At 52.9% G+C, this 15,817-nt stretch overlaps 4 protein-coding genes across 5 annotated transcripts in view; 2 read left to right on the top strand and 2 right to left on the bottom strand.

Annotated features, from left to right (window-relative positions):
- The window catches only part of LOC120955475 (DNA topoisomerase 2), a 197,370-nt gene that overhangs the window by 162,339 nt on the left and 19,214 nt on the right, over window positions 1-15,817 (top strand). The gene's annotated exons all lie outside the window — the stretch shown is intronic.
- LOC120957610 (actin-related protein 2/3 complex subunit 1A-B) lies at window positions 44-1,831 on the bottom strand. The gene is made up of 2 exons (XM_040379898.2): window positions 1,412-1,831; window positions 44-1,317 (listed from the first exon to the last, which is right to left on the bottom strand). The coding sequence occupies exons 1-2, from the start codon at window positions 1,482-1,484 to the stop codon at window positions 266-268; spliced, it is 1,125 nt and encodes a 374-aa protein (XP_040235832.1). The 5' UTR covers window positions 1,485-1,831; the 3' UTR covers window positions 44-265.
- Window positions 2,133-4,798, top strand: LOC120959991 (carnitine O-palmitoyltransferase 2, mitochondrial). Its single transcript, XM_040383841.2, has 2 exons — window positions 2,133-3,289; window positions 3,352-4,798. Exons 1-2 carry the CDS (start codon window positions 2,518-2,520, stop codon window positions 4,572-4,574), a joined length of 1,995 nt encoding a protein of 664 aa, XP_040239775.2. The 5' UTR covers window positions 2,133-2,517; the 3' UTR covers window positions 4,575-4,798.
- On the bottom strand, window positions 4,948-15,472 carry LOC120959990 (brefeldin A-inhibited guanine nucleotide-exchange protein 1). Of its 2 annotated transcripts, none has more exons than XM_040383839.2 (3): window positions 14,341-15,472; window positions 7,271-12,381; window positions 4,948-7,195 (listed from the first exon to the last, which is right to left on the bottom strand). In XM_040383839.2, the coding sequence occupies exons 1-3, from the start codon at window positions 14,600-14,602 to the stop codon at window positions 7,010-7,012; spliced, it is 5,559 nt and encodes a 1,852-aa protein (XP_040239773.2). In that variant the 5' UTR covers window positions 14,603-15,472; the 3' UTR covers window positions 4,948-7,009. The 2 variants fall into 2 exon arrangements, with proteins under 2 accessions (XP_040239773.2, XP_040239774.2); XM_040383840.2 differs by lacking the exon at window positions 14,341-15,472 and adding an exon at window positions 12,471-12,762.

Here is a 15,817-nt window from a genome sequence, read left to right as displayed (position 1 = left end):
TAATGTTTTGTACCGCACAGAAACAACCAACATCGATTACAAGTTTGGCTGGAATGAAGTATTTATTTGCAACGATTCTCGTTCTCGGAAGTAGAGCTATTAAAATGCACATTTGAAACTCCCCAACCCCCCAAAATGCACTAAAACAATCCTATGAGAAAAGGGAAATACTTTTAACCAGGTGATAGTAATGGACCCGCGAGGGAAAGACAGGCCTGCTTCTCCACCTCCTCCTCCTCCTTCACTCCCCGCCGACAAGCCCCATTTAAAGCTTCAACCCCTGCATGGATCGGGTAAGCGTGTCGATGTCCCAAATGACCAGCTGCCCATCCAGCCCGGACGTGCTGACGCGCTGCACATTGCCCTTTTCCCCGCTGTACAAACACACGCAGGTGATCGCATTCTGGTGGATCGACTCCAGGTTGGTGTCCGAGTTTTCCGTGCGCAAATTGCGATCCAACGACTGGAAGATGCGCATCGCCGAAATGCCACTCTGCTCCTTCTTCGTCGACTGGTCCAGCTTGGCCGCCAGCACAACCTTACCGTCCTCGCCCACCGTGTAGATCAGCGGCACGCAGCTGTGGCCCGCCACCAGTATCGACTGGGGCGAAATCCACTCGCAGCACAGAAACGGCAGGTACTCCGTCTTCTGCTTCACGGTCACGTTGCCCCCGTTCGCCATGCCGATGTTGATCGCACTATCGTGACCGACCCAGCAAATCCGGTTGCCGTCGGCCGAGAAGCTAACGCTGTGCACCCAGCCGCCACCGGTGGAAGAGTTCTTAAACTCGGCCAGTATCTGGCCGAGCGGCTTTTTCGGGCCCCAGGCCGTCGGTTCCGGGTGCTGCTCGATGTCCTTGATGAAGGCGGAAAACACGCGCACCTTGTAGTCGGTCGAGCCCGCCACCAGCAGCATATTGTTCGGGTGCCAGTCGAGCGACGTCACCGTCGAGCGGATCGGCTTCTTGATGTGCTTCGACACCCACCAGTCGTTTTCCGACTCAAAGTAGCACACCGAGATCAACCGGGCGCCCGAACCGACCGCGAACTTGTTCTCCAGCGGCGACCAGCGGACGCAGGTGGCCGCACGATTAATGCGCAGCAGCACCAGCGTCGGCTTCCACTTGCCATCGTCGCCCTGCGTCCAGACGTACGCGTTCCGGTCGACGGCACAGGTCACGATGCGGTTCGTGTTCGGCGCCCAGTCGATGCCCATCACGCGCAGATCGTGCTGGTTCAGCACGTCCGTCAGCTTCCATTCCGAGCCGGTGCGCTTGTAGATGTGCACCTCGTTGTTGTTCGGCGAGATGGCAATTTCTGTTTGGGGCGAGGTTTAGAGAGTGAGTCGGCGCCGTTTTGTGACTAATCATCTCCGCAGGGGGCAGCATAAAGACAGTTCAAGCGTACTTACGGGAACGATCCTTATTCCAGGCATGGCAAGTGATGGGGCTCACCGTGCCACCAAACGTATGGCGCTCCGTCATTGCGTAAAATACTTTACAGTAGATGAGATCGAAACTTTAAAAATCACTTCCCGTAAGAGATAATGCTGCACAGCACCACGGAAGGAGGAAACGCCCAGCTTTTATCGCAGGAAACGGGAACCTTTGCTTTTCCTTCACCGGGATCCCTAACTCCAGTAGGGCAGTTTTATGAAAAAACGAAGCAAGTTACGCCGAAAGCAGGAAGAGGTGATAAAATTCGCGGACTCTGGTCCGTCTACACGAATTTTATCCGCAAAAATCCCGGGAGGAATCCGAAAAACGGGACACAATCGCTGCAAATGCAAAACACGCACTCACACAACCGTAGAAAGATGATTCACCAAGAAGTAGCGGACGGGTGATGTCGTTGACAGCTGTCAGTTGGCCGTGCTGCCAGATTGAACCGTCGCTTGGTGTTCAATTTGGTAATTGTTTACAATTTTCAATATTAAAGTTTGTTAAGCATTGCAAATCTATATAAAATGCTTGATTATTCCCTTATTTAAGTGCTGACCGTTTTTTTCGAATATTGTTTCACTGATCTCGCATTCTAGCAAAGACTTTTTGGATATTATTCAAACATCCCAACGGTCGAATAGAACACACCCTTGAACAGTATCGGAAGGGTTTGTTTGTTGGTAGTGGATCAGCTGCCAGCGGCTGAAAAAGACACGGAACAAATCTCACTTTTCACCCCACCACGATACATATCTGCTCCACCACCCCCGGGATTAATGCCCGTTGTCTAGTTTTGTAGTTTAATCTTTTCGACCGTATTTTTGGTTCTTGGTGTAACATTGCTCCTTCTTTTTTGTGTGTCTGTGGTTTGATAAGATTACGAGAGTTCAAAGCCTCGTCACCTGTTGTATTCCTCCACTGTACAAGTGAAATCAAAGGGAGGTGAACTTTGAACCAAGAGACAGCACACAGCTCCATTCATTCGTTTAACAAAGTGCATTGTGCGCGGGGTGTCGTCGTAGTGCCTTAATTTTATACACAATTTCTAAGCCAAACCAAAGAACTGTCCCCAACCATGTTACGTGTACCGAAAACGCAATGGCTTGCATGTCTCGCCCGTAGCCAGTCTACCTCGGCCCGCCCAACCACCGGCGAGGAGTATCAGTATCTGCAGCGGTCCAAGATACCGATGCTCCACTTTCAACCCTCCCTGCCACGCTTACCCATACCGGAGCTGGAGAAAACGTGCGCCCGGTATCTGGCCGCTCAGCAGCCACTCCTGTCGCCCGATGCATTTGAGCGCACCAAGGAGCTGGTTAACCAGTTCTCCCAACAAGACGGACCGAAGCTGCAGACACTGTTGAAGGAGTTCGATGCGGCCAACAAGCACACGAGCTACATCTCCGAACCGTGGTTCGATATGTACCTGCGAGATCGGGCACCACTGCCGCTCAACTACAACCCACTGCTGATGATGAATCCCGACCCGCGGCCGCAGTTTAACGATCAGCTGCTGCGTACGACCAATTTGGTTATTAGCTCGCTGCGCTTCATGAAATCGTTGCGGGCGAAAATCCTTGAGCCGGAAGTATTCCACATGAATCCGGCGAAAAGCGATACGCCCACGTTCCGCACGGTCACTTCCATGATGCCGTCCTTCATCTCGACGTACGTGGCGTACGCGTTCAAGGCATTTCCGCTCGATATGAGCCAGTATCAGGGACTGTTCGGGGGTACGCGCATTCCCGAGCTGGGCAAGGATCGCATCTATCGGACGGATTCGTCTCGCCACGTGGTGGTGATGCGCAACGGAAACATGTACGCGGTGGATGTGCTAGACGCGCAGGGTAAAGGGCCTTTTGGTGGGTTGGTCTTTGGGAAGATTAACACCAATTCTCTCTTGTTTTAGGCAACATTGAACAACCCGCAACACTGCTGGCCCGGTTCGAAAGGGTACTGAAGGACGCGAAAGCTCCGGCCGCCGATCCGCTTGGTCTGCTGACGACGGAAAACCGTGACACGTGGGCAACGGCCCGAACGCACCTTACCCAGCTCGGTACCAATGCCCGTTCGCTCGAGCTGGTCGATTCGGCCCTGTTCTGCATCTGTCTCGACGATTCGACGATCGAGCCGGAAAATCCCATCCCTGCCATCCGTGAGTTCCTGTTCGGCGACGGCACCAACCGTTGGTTCGACAAATCGTTCACGCTGATCGTGGCCAAGGACGGTACGGCGGGCATCAACTTTGAACACTCCTGGGGCGATGGTGTGGCCGTGCTGCGCTACTTCCAGGAGATCTTTAAGGAAACCACAACGGCACCGTTCGCCCAGGTCGGACTGCAAGGCGTGGACAATCAGTCCAAGGACGCAGTCGTACCGATCGAGTTCACGCTGGACGATCGGGTGAAGGCGGCCATCCGGACGGCGGAAAACAATCACAACGCGGTGATCGATTCGCTCGACATGAACTACATGAAGTACGAAGCGATCAACAAGAGCGTGTGCAAGAGGCAACGCATCAGCCCGGACTCGGTGATGCAGCTCGGCTTTCAGCTGGCGTACTACAAGCAGCACGGTGCGTTCGTGGGCACGTACGAATCGTGCAGTACGGCCGCCTTCCGGCACGGGCGCACGGAAACGATGCGGCCGTGCACGGTCGCGACGAAAACGTTCTGCCAGGAGGTGGAGCGGCGCGATTCGGGCAAGAAGAAAAGCATGGCCGAGCTGCGCGACATGATGAACCAATGCTCGACGGTGCACGGTCAGCTGACGAAGGAAGCGGCCATGGGGCAAGGGTTCGATAGGCATCTGTTCGGGCTGAAGCATACGGCGCAGAGGAACGGTTTGCCGCTGCCGGCACTGTACGAAGATCCGGCGTATGGTGCGATTAACCATAACATCCTGTCCACCAGTACGCTATCTTCGCCCGCCCTGCTGGCCGGTGGATTTGGGCCGGTTGTGAAGGATGGGTACGGCATCGGGTACAACATCCAGGACGGGTACTTGGGCAGCGTCGTGACGAGCTACAAACCGCACCGGAATGGGCGCGAATTTGTCGACTGTCTGCGGGCGGCGTACGAGGACATTGGCAAGGTGTTGGCCGCCACCGGACCATCGCCTAAGGAAAAGTGATTGTAAACAGAGGCAGACAGCGAGAGGGAGAGAAAGGCAACAACAGTACTGAGCAAATTGATTATTGTTGCCAAAAAAAGGTTAAAGGGTTGAATGTTTAAGAGCGAAAATCCCGTTAATTTTGTATTTTAGCTGTGTTGGTTTTTGGGATAGTTTATCTAATTGGTTATTTCCTGTAAGATGTAGACAAAATAAAGACAAAAGTTGATTTGTGTAATACTCTACTACAAGTGCACTTTAAGAAGGTAGGGATGTTGAAATTTAGGGGAAAAATAGTTCAAAGTTCCACATTTCCTTTTCCCGAGCATTTTAGAGCTCTCTCGCTTTAACCAAATCCGAAGAGTAAATAAAATTAACCTCCAAACCTACACCATTTGTTGTTTTAGTCATATGCATTTCGTTAGTATACATTATACTCTATATATACTGTATATTCTCTTTCGATAATAATTTCACATAACAAATAAATGATTAGTTTATCACCTTCTATATATCGACGCTTCACTGCAGTACGTTTTTTTTCTTTTTGTTTGTTTTTGCCTCGGCATCGATCACAGAGTATAATGCTACCAACGTACATCATTCATTTATCTTATGTTCTTTTGTTGTTTGCTCTACATATTGCTGGACCAATCCCATCTTACGTTAGAGCTGCTGTGCCGAGTGCTTGGAAATGCCAAAATGTAACATAATTCCTATCAACCGAAACACGTACACGATGCCGCACACTCAAACCGATCAAACTGACGGAACCGGAAGTCGAACCACCACTCTCTCCCCTATTACTATAGGTAGTAAGCCCCTTAGTAGGATTGGATTCTATTTCCACACAAAAAAAACCGTTCCGATTGCACTGAAATCTCATCCGTCGCACGCGCGTGGCCGTGTTTCCCTGTTTACAAAAGCGATTTGCTAGTTTAGTATGCTTCTTTTTGCTTCGTTTTTATCTATGCATTAACCACACACACACAACCGTTTGAAGAGTTGTGCCTGTTTTGTTTAATTATTTGTTTGTTTTTTTTTTAATCATGAGTTCTTGCTATCTGTTCTATTTCATTTAATTTCTATCTGTTTTTGTTTTGTTCTCTAACTTTACTGATTAAATAATGTTACTTTTGCGACGACACTGCGTTCCGTTTCCTATTTTGAGTTTCTTTTCTTTCGTACTACACATCGCCAAACACACAGGGCTTTCTTTTGCTAAGATATCCCGCCGTGTGACGTTTGCGTATGTTACTCTTTCCCAGTCTACCCAAAATTGCTTTCGAAGGTGCAGAAAAGGTATAATTTGCTCTTATAAAGCAAACAGCAACCGAGTGTGGTGTGTTAATTTCGTTAAAGTAATCTATCCTCCTTTTTAGCTATGTACAAAAGACAACCGTTTTCCTCTTCCTCTTACTAGCAGAGCAACGTTCTAATCGGATCTAATTATGTGTTTGCAGAGGCCTGTCATGCAAGTAGTAAAAAAAAAAAACAGAAGAAACAGCCGGTTCTAAAATTATGAAAGTGGTGAACATAAGATAAGACACATACACACAGTACCTCTACGTTGGAAAGCTTTCAAGCCGTCTTTCTGGTTTGCGATCTTCATTTCGGGCCGGGTGGAATTGCATCACAATCTTTGGATTAGTTTGTTTTTTCTTCTAAAAAAATTCAATCAACGGGGAAATGTTTTCTCGCTTGATGTAGCGTGCTGGAATCCCGTGCATTGCGTGGAGTTGCAATAAAAAGGTGCACTAAGTGCACCGATCCGCTGGTCGTTTCACACACTACAGGATACGATTGTTCGTCCACGCGGAACTGTTCTTACGCCCTGTCCCTGCCGTCCTACCAGCGATGGTAGGGTTAGTTGCATTCACCGAATAAGGTGAACCTGGATTAAAAGGCGAAGAAGAACGGGAAGCGGAAGTGGGAACAGAGCGCCGTGTGAAGGACGAAACGAGCGATGTAAAACGCGGTGCCGGTGAAGGTGCAGCAGCCGCACCGGAAGAGCGACGGACACGATCGCTGCCATTATTGCTAGAGGTAGTGTGAATGATATTTTTGATGCTATTGCTATTGCTGCTACTATTGCCTCTATTGCTACTGCGCACCGCTGCCGGGTGGTGTCCCGCCGCCCTGGAGCTACCGATGCTGAACGCGCCCAACACACCCGCCGTTGAAGCCCGCCGTTGGTAAGCTGACCGACTGCTGCCACCACCACCACCGCGCTGTCGCTCCGGCGAGGACGGGAAGGAGCGGAAGTGGCCACCGTTTTGGCCACTGAGCGCTAGCGCACGCCAACGATAACACTGGCAGCCGCCGGCGGACGACGGTGTGAAATAACCGGCGCGGTATTGTTGGTGGTACAGCACTGGCGGCGATGCGTAGTACTGCCACTGCTGATGGTGCGGTGCTGCGGTGGTAGTGCGGCTGACTGAACCGTGCCGCCGATACTAGGTAGCTGCCATTGGCACGGTGCTACTGTTGCCGTTCGCACCGGACGCACTGGCACTGGAGATTCCAAACACTGGGCTAATGCGGAGAAACACGCGCCGCAGCACGGTCCGCAGTTCCGGCTTCAGATCCACGCACGTTAGATCGCACAGAAACACGTAATAGCTGGCGATGTGGGCGGCAAACTGGAACAGAAATAAAGAACACGATCCATCAGCGGTTCGATACAGTGGATTTGAGTTTTCCCACGCCAAACTTACCCGTGCGTCCGACATTTTCAGCAACCGTGTCATTACCAGCAGCAGCAGCGAGGTCCACGCGTCCCGGTGCGGTTCGCTCGGCAGCGAGAGGAAGTAATCGAGCGCCTCCGTACACACGCCGATCAGCCGCTTCTCGATGTCCTGCCAGTCGCGCCGCCGGTTCTCGTCGCTGTACATCTTGAACAGTATGCGCAGCACGCAGGCGAGCGATTGCGTCTCCTGCTTCAGCAGGTTCGGCTTGAGCGAACCCTTGAAGCCGGCCTTCCACAGCACCGTCCGCTGGTCGTTGTTCGAGTTGAACTGCTTGGCGAACCGGTGGCTCTGCAGCAAGCAGTCCACCAGCTGCAGCAGGTGCGGCGTGTTCAGGTAGCTGTACATGCCCTGCTCCTCCCGCTGGCACTCCTCGCCGGACAGGGAGGAAGGGTAGGACGAGGCGTGCTGCTGGTGGATCGCGCTCAGCTCCGCCGTTGCCTGGGCGAGCGTTTCCGCGTCCTCCTTGCGCGAGGTGGCCGGAAAGAATACGATATTGTCGATCGTTTGTATCAGCTCGAGCTGGACGACGCATTTGATCAGCAGGTTGGAGAAGAGGACGGACGTGTTGGCGGCACTGCCTGCCGTCACACCGCCCTGCTCACCTGCTCCCCCATGGCCGTCCTGCCCGTGCATGGAATGTTGCGAACCGGAGCGCTTTAGAATGCCGTGCCGGGGCAGGTCTCCATTCTCCTGCACACGTGGCGATGCGGCTTGGTTTGTTTGCACACCACCACCACCACCGATCGATTGAGGCAGCGGGTCCGGCTTCCAGGTGAGCAGCTCGTTCGGTAGCGTACTGTTGAAGATGTCCAGCATGCACTGGCACGTCTTGCTCCACGTGTCCTCGCTAAACTTCAGCCCGTTCGAGATGACCAGATTCTCCAGACAGTTCGTGCCGGAGCGAGCCAGCTGCTCGTTGTTCTGCTGCACGCACCAGTGCAGCTGGCAGTACAGATCGGCCAGCAGCATCGGCCCGAGCACGTCGAAGTACTGCGTAAACACGTCGATGATCGCGTACAGCGCGTGATTGCACGTGGTCGTCATCCATTCGGCCTTCTCCGGCTGGTGCTCGGGCAGCTTCATGTTGTCGAAGATGCGGAACAGCACGTTGAACAGATCGCGCCACCAGTTCGCCCGGAACGCGTCGCCGTGCGTCTTCACGATCTCGAACAGGACGGTGAGGCCGCGCGTCCGCACGTCCAGCTTGCAGCGGTTCACCACGCACGACAGCGAGAACAGCATCGGGAACCAGCCGCGCACCCACACCCGGTCCTCCTCCGGCACCGACACGTCGTTCTCCATGCCGGCGTGCTCGGCGAACAGGTTGGGCGAATCGTTCACGCAGATGGCGCACGTCCGCACCAGCCGGATCGCCTCCATGCTCGTGTCGGGGAAGCGCGCGTTGCACGCAAACTCCGACAGGCACTTGACCGCGTCCTGGAACGAGTCGATCATGATGTGGAACTGACTCTGGTACAGCTCGGTAATGATCTTGCCCGTCGTCAGGAAGGCCAGCTCGACGATCGCCTCGTCGTGGTCGCCCGCCGCCAGATGGAACACGGAGAAGATGTTCTTCCAGCCCGACTTGATGTTGTGCGCCTGCGAGTTGACCATCTGCGCCACGCACCGCACCACCATGTCGCGGATCGCGGGCGAGTTGTTCTTCTTCATGATGTGCTCGAACGGGCGCAGGAAGTCCTTCTGGAAGCGGAAGTTCGTGAACTCGCCCTTCTCGATGAACTTCATCGACAGCTGGCGCAGCGAGTCGAGGGCAAAGAACGCAATCTCCTCGTTCGTGTTGCAGCCGACCGCGTTAAAGTGCTCGCCCAGTATCTGCCAGATGCGGGACCACTGCAGCCGGATGCGCCCCATGTTGTAGTACGAAATCTCCACTATCTTCTGCAGCGAGAACATGCGCGGCTGCGGGCGCGTCAGCTCGTCGAGCGACACCTGGCAGAGTGCCTTGACAAAGTCCACGATCGCGTCACCGTCGAGCCGGATCGAGCCGGTAAAGATGCGATCGACCGCGACGACGATGCTCTGCGAGCTCGTTTCGCCGATGTGCTCCTTCGCGCTCGGGTCCAGTGTGTCCCGGTGCGATGCGGGGCCGGACAGGAATTCCGGCCGTACGCCGGTGCCGATCAGCTGGGCCAGCTCCAGGTGCGAGATGCACTTCACGATGTCCAGCCAGCTCGAGCCGAGATAGTTGCCGTCCGTGTGCGCCACCATGATGAGCGTCTTGATCGTGTCGATGTTTTTCGCCTTCATCTCGTTGATCGGCGAGTTGGCGGTCAGCAGCGTGAAGCGGGCCAGTGCCTGCACGTACGCGTCGCGCTCCAGGCTCATGTGAAAGATGCACGCAATGCGCACCGCGCACCGGATGCCATCGAGGCAGAGCGACGCTATTTCCGGATCGTCACAGTCCTGCAGCCCGACGGAGAACGCGGCCAGAAAGGAGGTCCACGCCATCTTGAACATCGGCCGCACGTGCTCCAGATGCTTCGCCGAGGTAAAGGACGCCTTCACGTGCGATACCGATTCCATCAGATTTTTGGCCGTCGTCGAGAGCGCCTCCATCTCCAGGTTCCACAGCAGCTTGCGCTTCTTCTCGTTCACGATGATCTGCTTGCCGGCCGGTTTGTTCGCGACCGTGTTCTTCATCTTGATCTCGTGCCCCGCTATCTCGTCGTAGATCTGCGACAGGTACTCCTCCGGCAGGTCCTTGTTGTCGCTGATGCCCCGGTTCATCTTGATGTACTGCTCCTTGGTCATCTTGTGCTTCACCTGCGGCGAGTGCAGATCCGTCGTCAGCATTATCACAGAGAACGCCAGCACGTACACCGTGTCGGCGCTGGCGAAGAGCGTGTTGTTCGGGTTGCAGTCGCAGTACCGTGACGCGAACTTCTCCATCAGCCGGTCGATCTTCTGCGCCTCGCCCGGCAACCGGAAGCCCTCGAGGAAGTAGCGCAGCGCCGCCACGATGTCCAGCTCGGCAAAGTTCATCGCGTCGATGTACCCGCACATCACCGACTTGCTCTGCTCGTCGTTCTCGCCCAGATAGTCGCCGATCTGCGTTTTGTCTAGCCGCTCGTCCTCGTGCAGCCACCGGGCCACGTCCTCCACGGTCGTGCCGAGCAGGCCGCGCTCCTGCAGAAACGCAATGCCCTTCTTCGGCTTCCGGTTGAACATGTCGATGCCCGTCTCCATCACCTCCTTGCGCTGCTTGCGCTCTTCCAGCTCTTCGGGCAGGTCGAGCACCTCGCGATTACCGCCGGAGGTGTTGGTGCTGCCCAGCGAGTTGATGCTTACGCTCGAACCACCGTGCGATTTCAGTGCCATCTCGTGAGACGACGGTTCATCGACGGGCGAGCCGACGCTCGTGTTCATCGAGCTGCCCTTCCGCTCCACGGCTCCGATACCGCCCGACGGCGGGTCGCCGAGCGTGGTTTGCGAGTTGGGATTCACGTACAGATCCTTGCTCCACTCGACCATGCACTTCAGGATCGAGACCAAACATTCCAGCCCGCGGATGCGCATCGATTTCTCCTGATTGACGGACGTGCCAAGCTCGAGCGCCTGCCGGCCCTGTCCGATCTTGGACAGATCGTTCACCAGCCGCTCGAACAGATTGGCGGCGGAAAAGTCGCAGTCGTAGTTGACGTAAATGTCGACCACACTTTGCGCGTCCGCACAGATGCGCGTCAGCGCCTGGATCACCATCCACTTGTGCTCGAAGGACGAGCTGGGCGCCTCGAGGATGTTGAGGAAAATTTCCTTGAAAAACACCTCGATCTGCTTCTTCAGGTGCGTCTTAAAGTTGGACAGCAGCGCGACGAAGATCGAGAGCGACAGCTCGAACACCTCCGGCACGGCACTGCCCCCGTTCTTCGACAGTGCCACGCACAGGTACTGCTTGATCGCCATGATGAACATTTCGTTCGAGCGAAACACCGGCCCGGCGTTCTGCAGGATCGACAGCAGCAGATGGAGGGAAAGAATCTTCGACCGCAGCTCGTGCGACTTCGGATCGGGGTGGCCCTCGGGGAGCGGTTTCATCGACAGCTTGCACAGCGCTCGAAACACCAGAAAGGCGTCCTTCTGCAGGATGTGCGTAAACTTGGCCGTCACGATGCTGTCGTTCTCGCTTGTCACCTCCATGCTTTCCTGCGACGGCACACGTGCGATGGAGGTCGTATCGGTACCCCCGTTCGAGATGCCCCCGATGCTGGCCGTTTCGCTCGTTTCGTGGTGGTTTATAGCCGGCTCACTTACACTGCTCGTCAGTCCCACACCGTCGACGGTGTGTTCCGACTCCTGTGCACCGTTAGCAGCCGCCGCTTGCGCTATCACACTGTCCACGATTTCCTCCACGATCGCCCGTACCGCATCGTAGTCGGGATGTTTCTCCGCCTCCGCCGGTTTGGTGGGAGATTCGTCCTGTCCGACAGTTGCACCCGTCGCACTGACGTTCGGTGACGCGCCCTGCAGCGTCGTACTGCTGTTGCTCCCAGCGGCCGCACCAGCGGACGAGTTTGCCGCCGCGATCGCTTCGAATGCTTGATGTTCCATGCGCGTAAAGATCACATTCAGCATCTGGGTGAGCGTCGCCCGAGCCGTCGTTTGGTTGATCAGGTTCTTGCTCGACAGATAGATGTCGTAGCACGTCCGCACGCCCTGCAGCACCGTGCCCTCGTGCACCTCCACGTGCTGCGAGGTGACGACCGTCAGCAGCGCCTTGATGATCTGCAACTGCACACCCTCGTCCGTCTGCGGGCCCATGAAGCAGTTGCATATGGTCGTGACGATCCGGTCGATCAGAAACTTGCCCGGATTGGACGAGTCGGGAATGTTGCCGGTCAGGTGGCCGTAGGCGATCAGCTTCTGCAGACAGTCGAGCGCCGTCACGACGATGCGCGGCGTGCGGCTCTGGCAGGCGAGCTCGAACGGCAGAAAGTACTTCTCCGCGTTGATGATGTTGCCGGAGTCGTTCTTCGGCAGGGGCAGCGCCGCCGACGGGACGGGCGTTTCGCCATTGGTGTCTGTGTGTCCCGCCTGTTTCAGCTCCTCCTTGATGTCCTCTGTAGAGAGGGGGAAAAACAGGAAGCAGAAAATGTGTATTAGAATGGTAAAGCACGGGAAACACTACACCTTTTACTGCAAAAGAGACCTTTCGCTCCAAATCCCCAATAGTCTTCTATGCGCTGGAACACATTCAGATACACTTCATCCATCGCTTTGGCGACAGAATCGAACAAACCACCGTCCTGCCACTATCAGTGACGATTGAGTGATGACTAAAAACCCGTACACCGCTGCTTATCATTTGCCCGGCGGCTGAATTTGTGAAAGAAAACAATTGCGCACACAACAGGGAGGAAGAGTAAAGCACAACCGATGGTACTTAGGGTGACACGAGGCTTCGTTCCCTTCGGGATACAAGTTGTCTATGGCAAGTACACTTCTCTCGCGTTGCACAATCCCGGTGGCTCACACACAGCGAGCGTGTTATCTCTCTGCGCTTTAATAAAAACCCTTCCCTCTCTTCTGGCTGTTTGTGAAGAGTTTAACAATGTTTGTCACCTGGCGAACGCAGAGATTATGGGGCAGGTGGTGGGTGGAGGGGGGGGGGGGGGGCTCTTGAAGGTATTGGTAATTTGGGACAGAGACAGTGGTTCCCTGCCTTCCCTTTCGCTTATTTGCTCTTTCACCTCTTATGTTGTTATGCTGGGGTAATTTATGAACAAGCATGCAGGATTGTTTAATTTTGTGAAGCGTTATTAGCAACATTTTAAGGGAAAATTAAACCAACAAATTAGTGGTAACTGAAATGGTAATTTTAGCATGATTCAATAGAAACATATGTTACATACACAATGCTGATGATAAGCATATGCTGAACTGATTTTGTGTAATTAGGTCAGCCGCATTGATTTGAAATTTTGTCTGTGTGGACCGTATGTCCGTACGTGCGAATAAAATTATTTACACAAAAATTGTCAAACAATTATTTTAATATATTTAAAAGCTAAATTTACCCATATTCGATATGGGTTACTGAGAAAAAAGAAAAACTTATTTTTGAAAATTATACAAAATGAATAACAATCTTTATATCTATAACAAAGTTATAAATTCCAAACGTCCATACAATTGAAGTTTAAGTACATTTCAAGCTATGTATAATTGAAAGAAGAAAATTAAAAAACAACTTTTCAAACCTAAACTCTTCTTTTCAACAAAAATCGAATCAATGCATAATTTTCAATCTTTCGCATAATTAATTAAATCAAAACCCCATTCATTCAACAACCTCTCCCCGAAGAGCAAGATCGACAACACGTAAGGACGACGAAGCCTATAGGCGACAATTACCTACAACCAGGCAAGCGCGCGTGTGTTACTTGTGCTTTCGTATCAGTATCCCCCCTCATCGTATGTCGTACATCATAGTAGCCCACGGAAAAAACGGTACTGGTGGTGCCCTCTTTCAAGTAGGTTACTTAAGTGTTATTGATTTTTTCTCACTTTACACATTTGTTCCCCCTGGTTTTGTTCCCCGGACTTCTCCGACCGCTCTCAGCACGTATTCGCTTTTCCGTGCGGGCAATTATACGCGTACGAAGACGCGTGACACGGTTCGGGTGGCGCTCGTTGCACAAGGCAAAGGCTCTGAGTGACCTTCCACCGTCAGTTCCTTCCTGCTGGTGGAATGCACTTTCGGGTAAGGGCGCCTCAAGACGATGTTGGGCACGGGAAAGGGAAAGTAATAACTGTGCTAACAAATGGAATCGAAAAGAGGAACCGAAGGAGGGAAAAAAAGTAACCGACAGATAATCAATAATAAGGGGGTAAAAGGGTTCTTTGGCTCCGAACGCACTTCAAAACCCTCGGCTAAACGACATGCTCGAACTAGTTACCGGGCTTATCAGCAGACACGTTAACGTAACAAGACAGCGAGGGGGGGGGGGGGGGGATCTACAGTGAACGCAAATAACGCAATATTTAGGGAATATTAATCATCGGCCAAGCATGCTTACCGAGTGCCACATCGCAGGCACGCTTCAGCTGCAGATGGTGTGACCGCTTGATGTCCTTATCGCTCAGGATCTTCTCGAGCGCTCGTAGGATGAACATTTCTTTCGTTTTTGTCGTTACCGTCGTCGCCTTCGTCGTCGTTCCGCTACTGTTGGTGCTGGTGGCCACCGACGGACCCGTCGTGCCGCTCGGTCCCTTCGTCGTGTTGCTGCTGCTGCTGCTTGTGTTGGTCGTATTTGCTCCACCGCCGGCCACAGTTTGCATAGTTCCGTTCCGTTTAGGGCCGATCGGTGGTGCTGGTGGTGTGTGTTCTTGCACCTCGATGGCACTTTTTACCCCCTGATACGCCCGGACGCTACTGTATGCATCAAACACACTCACTCACAAACACACCGGATGTTCGCTGTTTTTCTTCGTTTTGGTTGATGGTGCCTTTCAACCCACCGACACTTTTACGAGCTGTGTAATACCACGACGTCGAGGACGATGTTAACCTTCGCTCCGATTTCCGAATCGTACCACCGGCTAGACTCACCTACTTTACCTTTAGTCCGTCTCTTTCGGATGGTATCAATCGTTCATCTTAGCAAACGTATCAAACCCTCCCCATCATTCGCCATCGCCCCCTCGCGTTGTTACCCCAGCTGGGAGTTTGATTCACCCGTCGTCAAACAATCGGACAATCGTCGTCATACGTGGTAAGGTTTTTTTTTTGTTGGACGGATGCTTCGTGTGGAAATGACGCTAGTTGGACACTTGGCAAAGAAAGGGGTGGGGGGGGGGGGTGTAATCCGATCCGAACTCTGAAGACGGCGGTGCAGCTCCGGTCAGGTGCAACGGGGAATATGGGAGTGACCCGAAGTGCAGTGTGGCAAGACGGCCAGCAGACGGCACGGCAGACCCCAACACGTCTGCGTTTCTGTTCGCTGCCTACGACACGCACAACTTTCACCAGCTTTTCCTGCCTCGCTAATCGCTACACTAATAGGCTAATCGCACAACACACTGCCACGCTGTATGGCGTAGCATTTATGGGTAAAAACACACGCACGAATGATACAATTTTCGGACCAATTTACGGGTCTCTCGTTCTCGATTACGGTGGCAATTTTTCACAAACTTTTTTTCTCTCATTATTTTTTGATTATTTGGCACGTCACGTTGACAGCTCGGGTGGTTTTAGTACGGGCTCTTTGTGCTAAAATCGACAGCGATTGGTAGTGATGGGCAATACATGGAAGTACACAAAACAAAAAGAGCAGTTTATTCTTACTTTAGAATTGAAATGAGCTTATTGATGTATATAAAAATAAACAGAAACAGATTGATCTAAAATTAATTAACAATATCAATCCAATATTCCAAGTTTTCCAAAAATTCCGATACAATTTGTACATCAAATGTTTGTACTAAAACTGTGCACGGTTTATACATCTGACGTATGCGTTTATTTTGGAATCGCTAGTTGACAGCTGATTC

Source organism: Anopheles coluzzii, chromosome 3, assembly GCF_943734685.1.
Source record: "Anopheles coluzzii chromosome 3, AcolN3, whole genome shotgun sequence".
NCBI classification, from domain to species: domain Eukaryota; kingdom Metazoa; phylum Arthropoda; class Insecta; order Diptera; family Culicidae; genus Anopheles; species Anopheles coluzzii.
Note: the sequence above shows the minus strand (reverse complement) of the source record. Positions and strands in the feature narration are given on the sequence as shown.

Bases quoted from the DNA above. Each gene is read 5' to 3' on its own strand.
- LOC120959991 (XM_040383841.2), top strand. From the start codon at position 2,518: ATGTTACGTGTACCGAAAACGCAATGGCTTGCATGTCTCGCCCGTAGC. The intron at 3,290-3,351 runs GTAAAGGGCCTT...CTCTTGTTTTAG, and splicing joins GGATGTGCTAGACGCGCAGG to GCAACATTGAACAACCCGCA.
- LOC120959990 (XM_040383839.2), bottom strand. From the start codon at position 14,602: ATGCAAACTGTGGCCGGCGGTGGAGCAAATACGACCAACACAAGCAGC. The intron at 12,382-14,340 runs GTAAGCATGCTT...CCCTCTCTACAG, and splicing joins TGCCTGCGATGTGGCACTCG to AGGACATCAAGGAGGAGCTG. The intron at 7,196-7,270 runs GTAAGTTTGGCG...TTTCTGTTCCAG, and splicing joins TGAAAATGTCGGACGCACGG to TTTGCCGCCCACATCGCCAG.
- LOC120957610 (XM_040379898.2), bottom strand. From the start codon at position 1,484: ATGACGGAGCGCCATACGTTTGGTGGCACGGTGAGCCCCATCACTTGC. The intron at 1,318-1,411 runs GTAAGTACGCTT...CGCCCCAAACAG, and splicing joins CTGGAATAAGGATCGTTCCC to AAATTGCCATCTCGCCGAAC.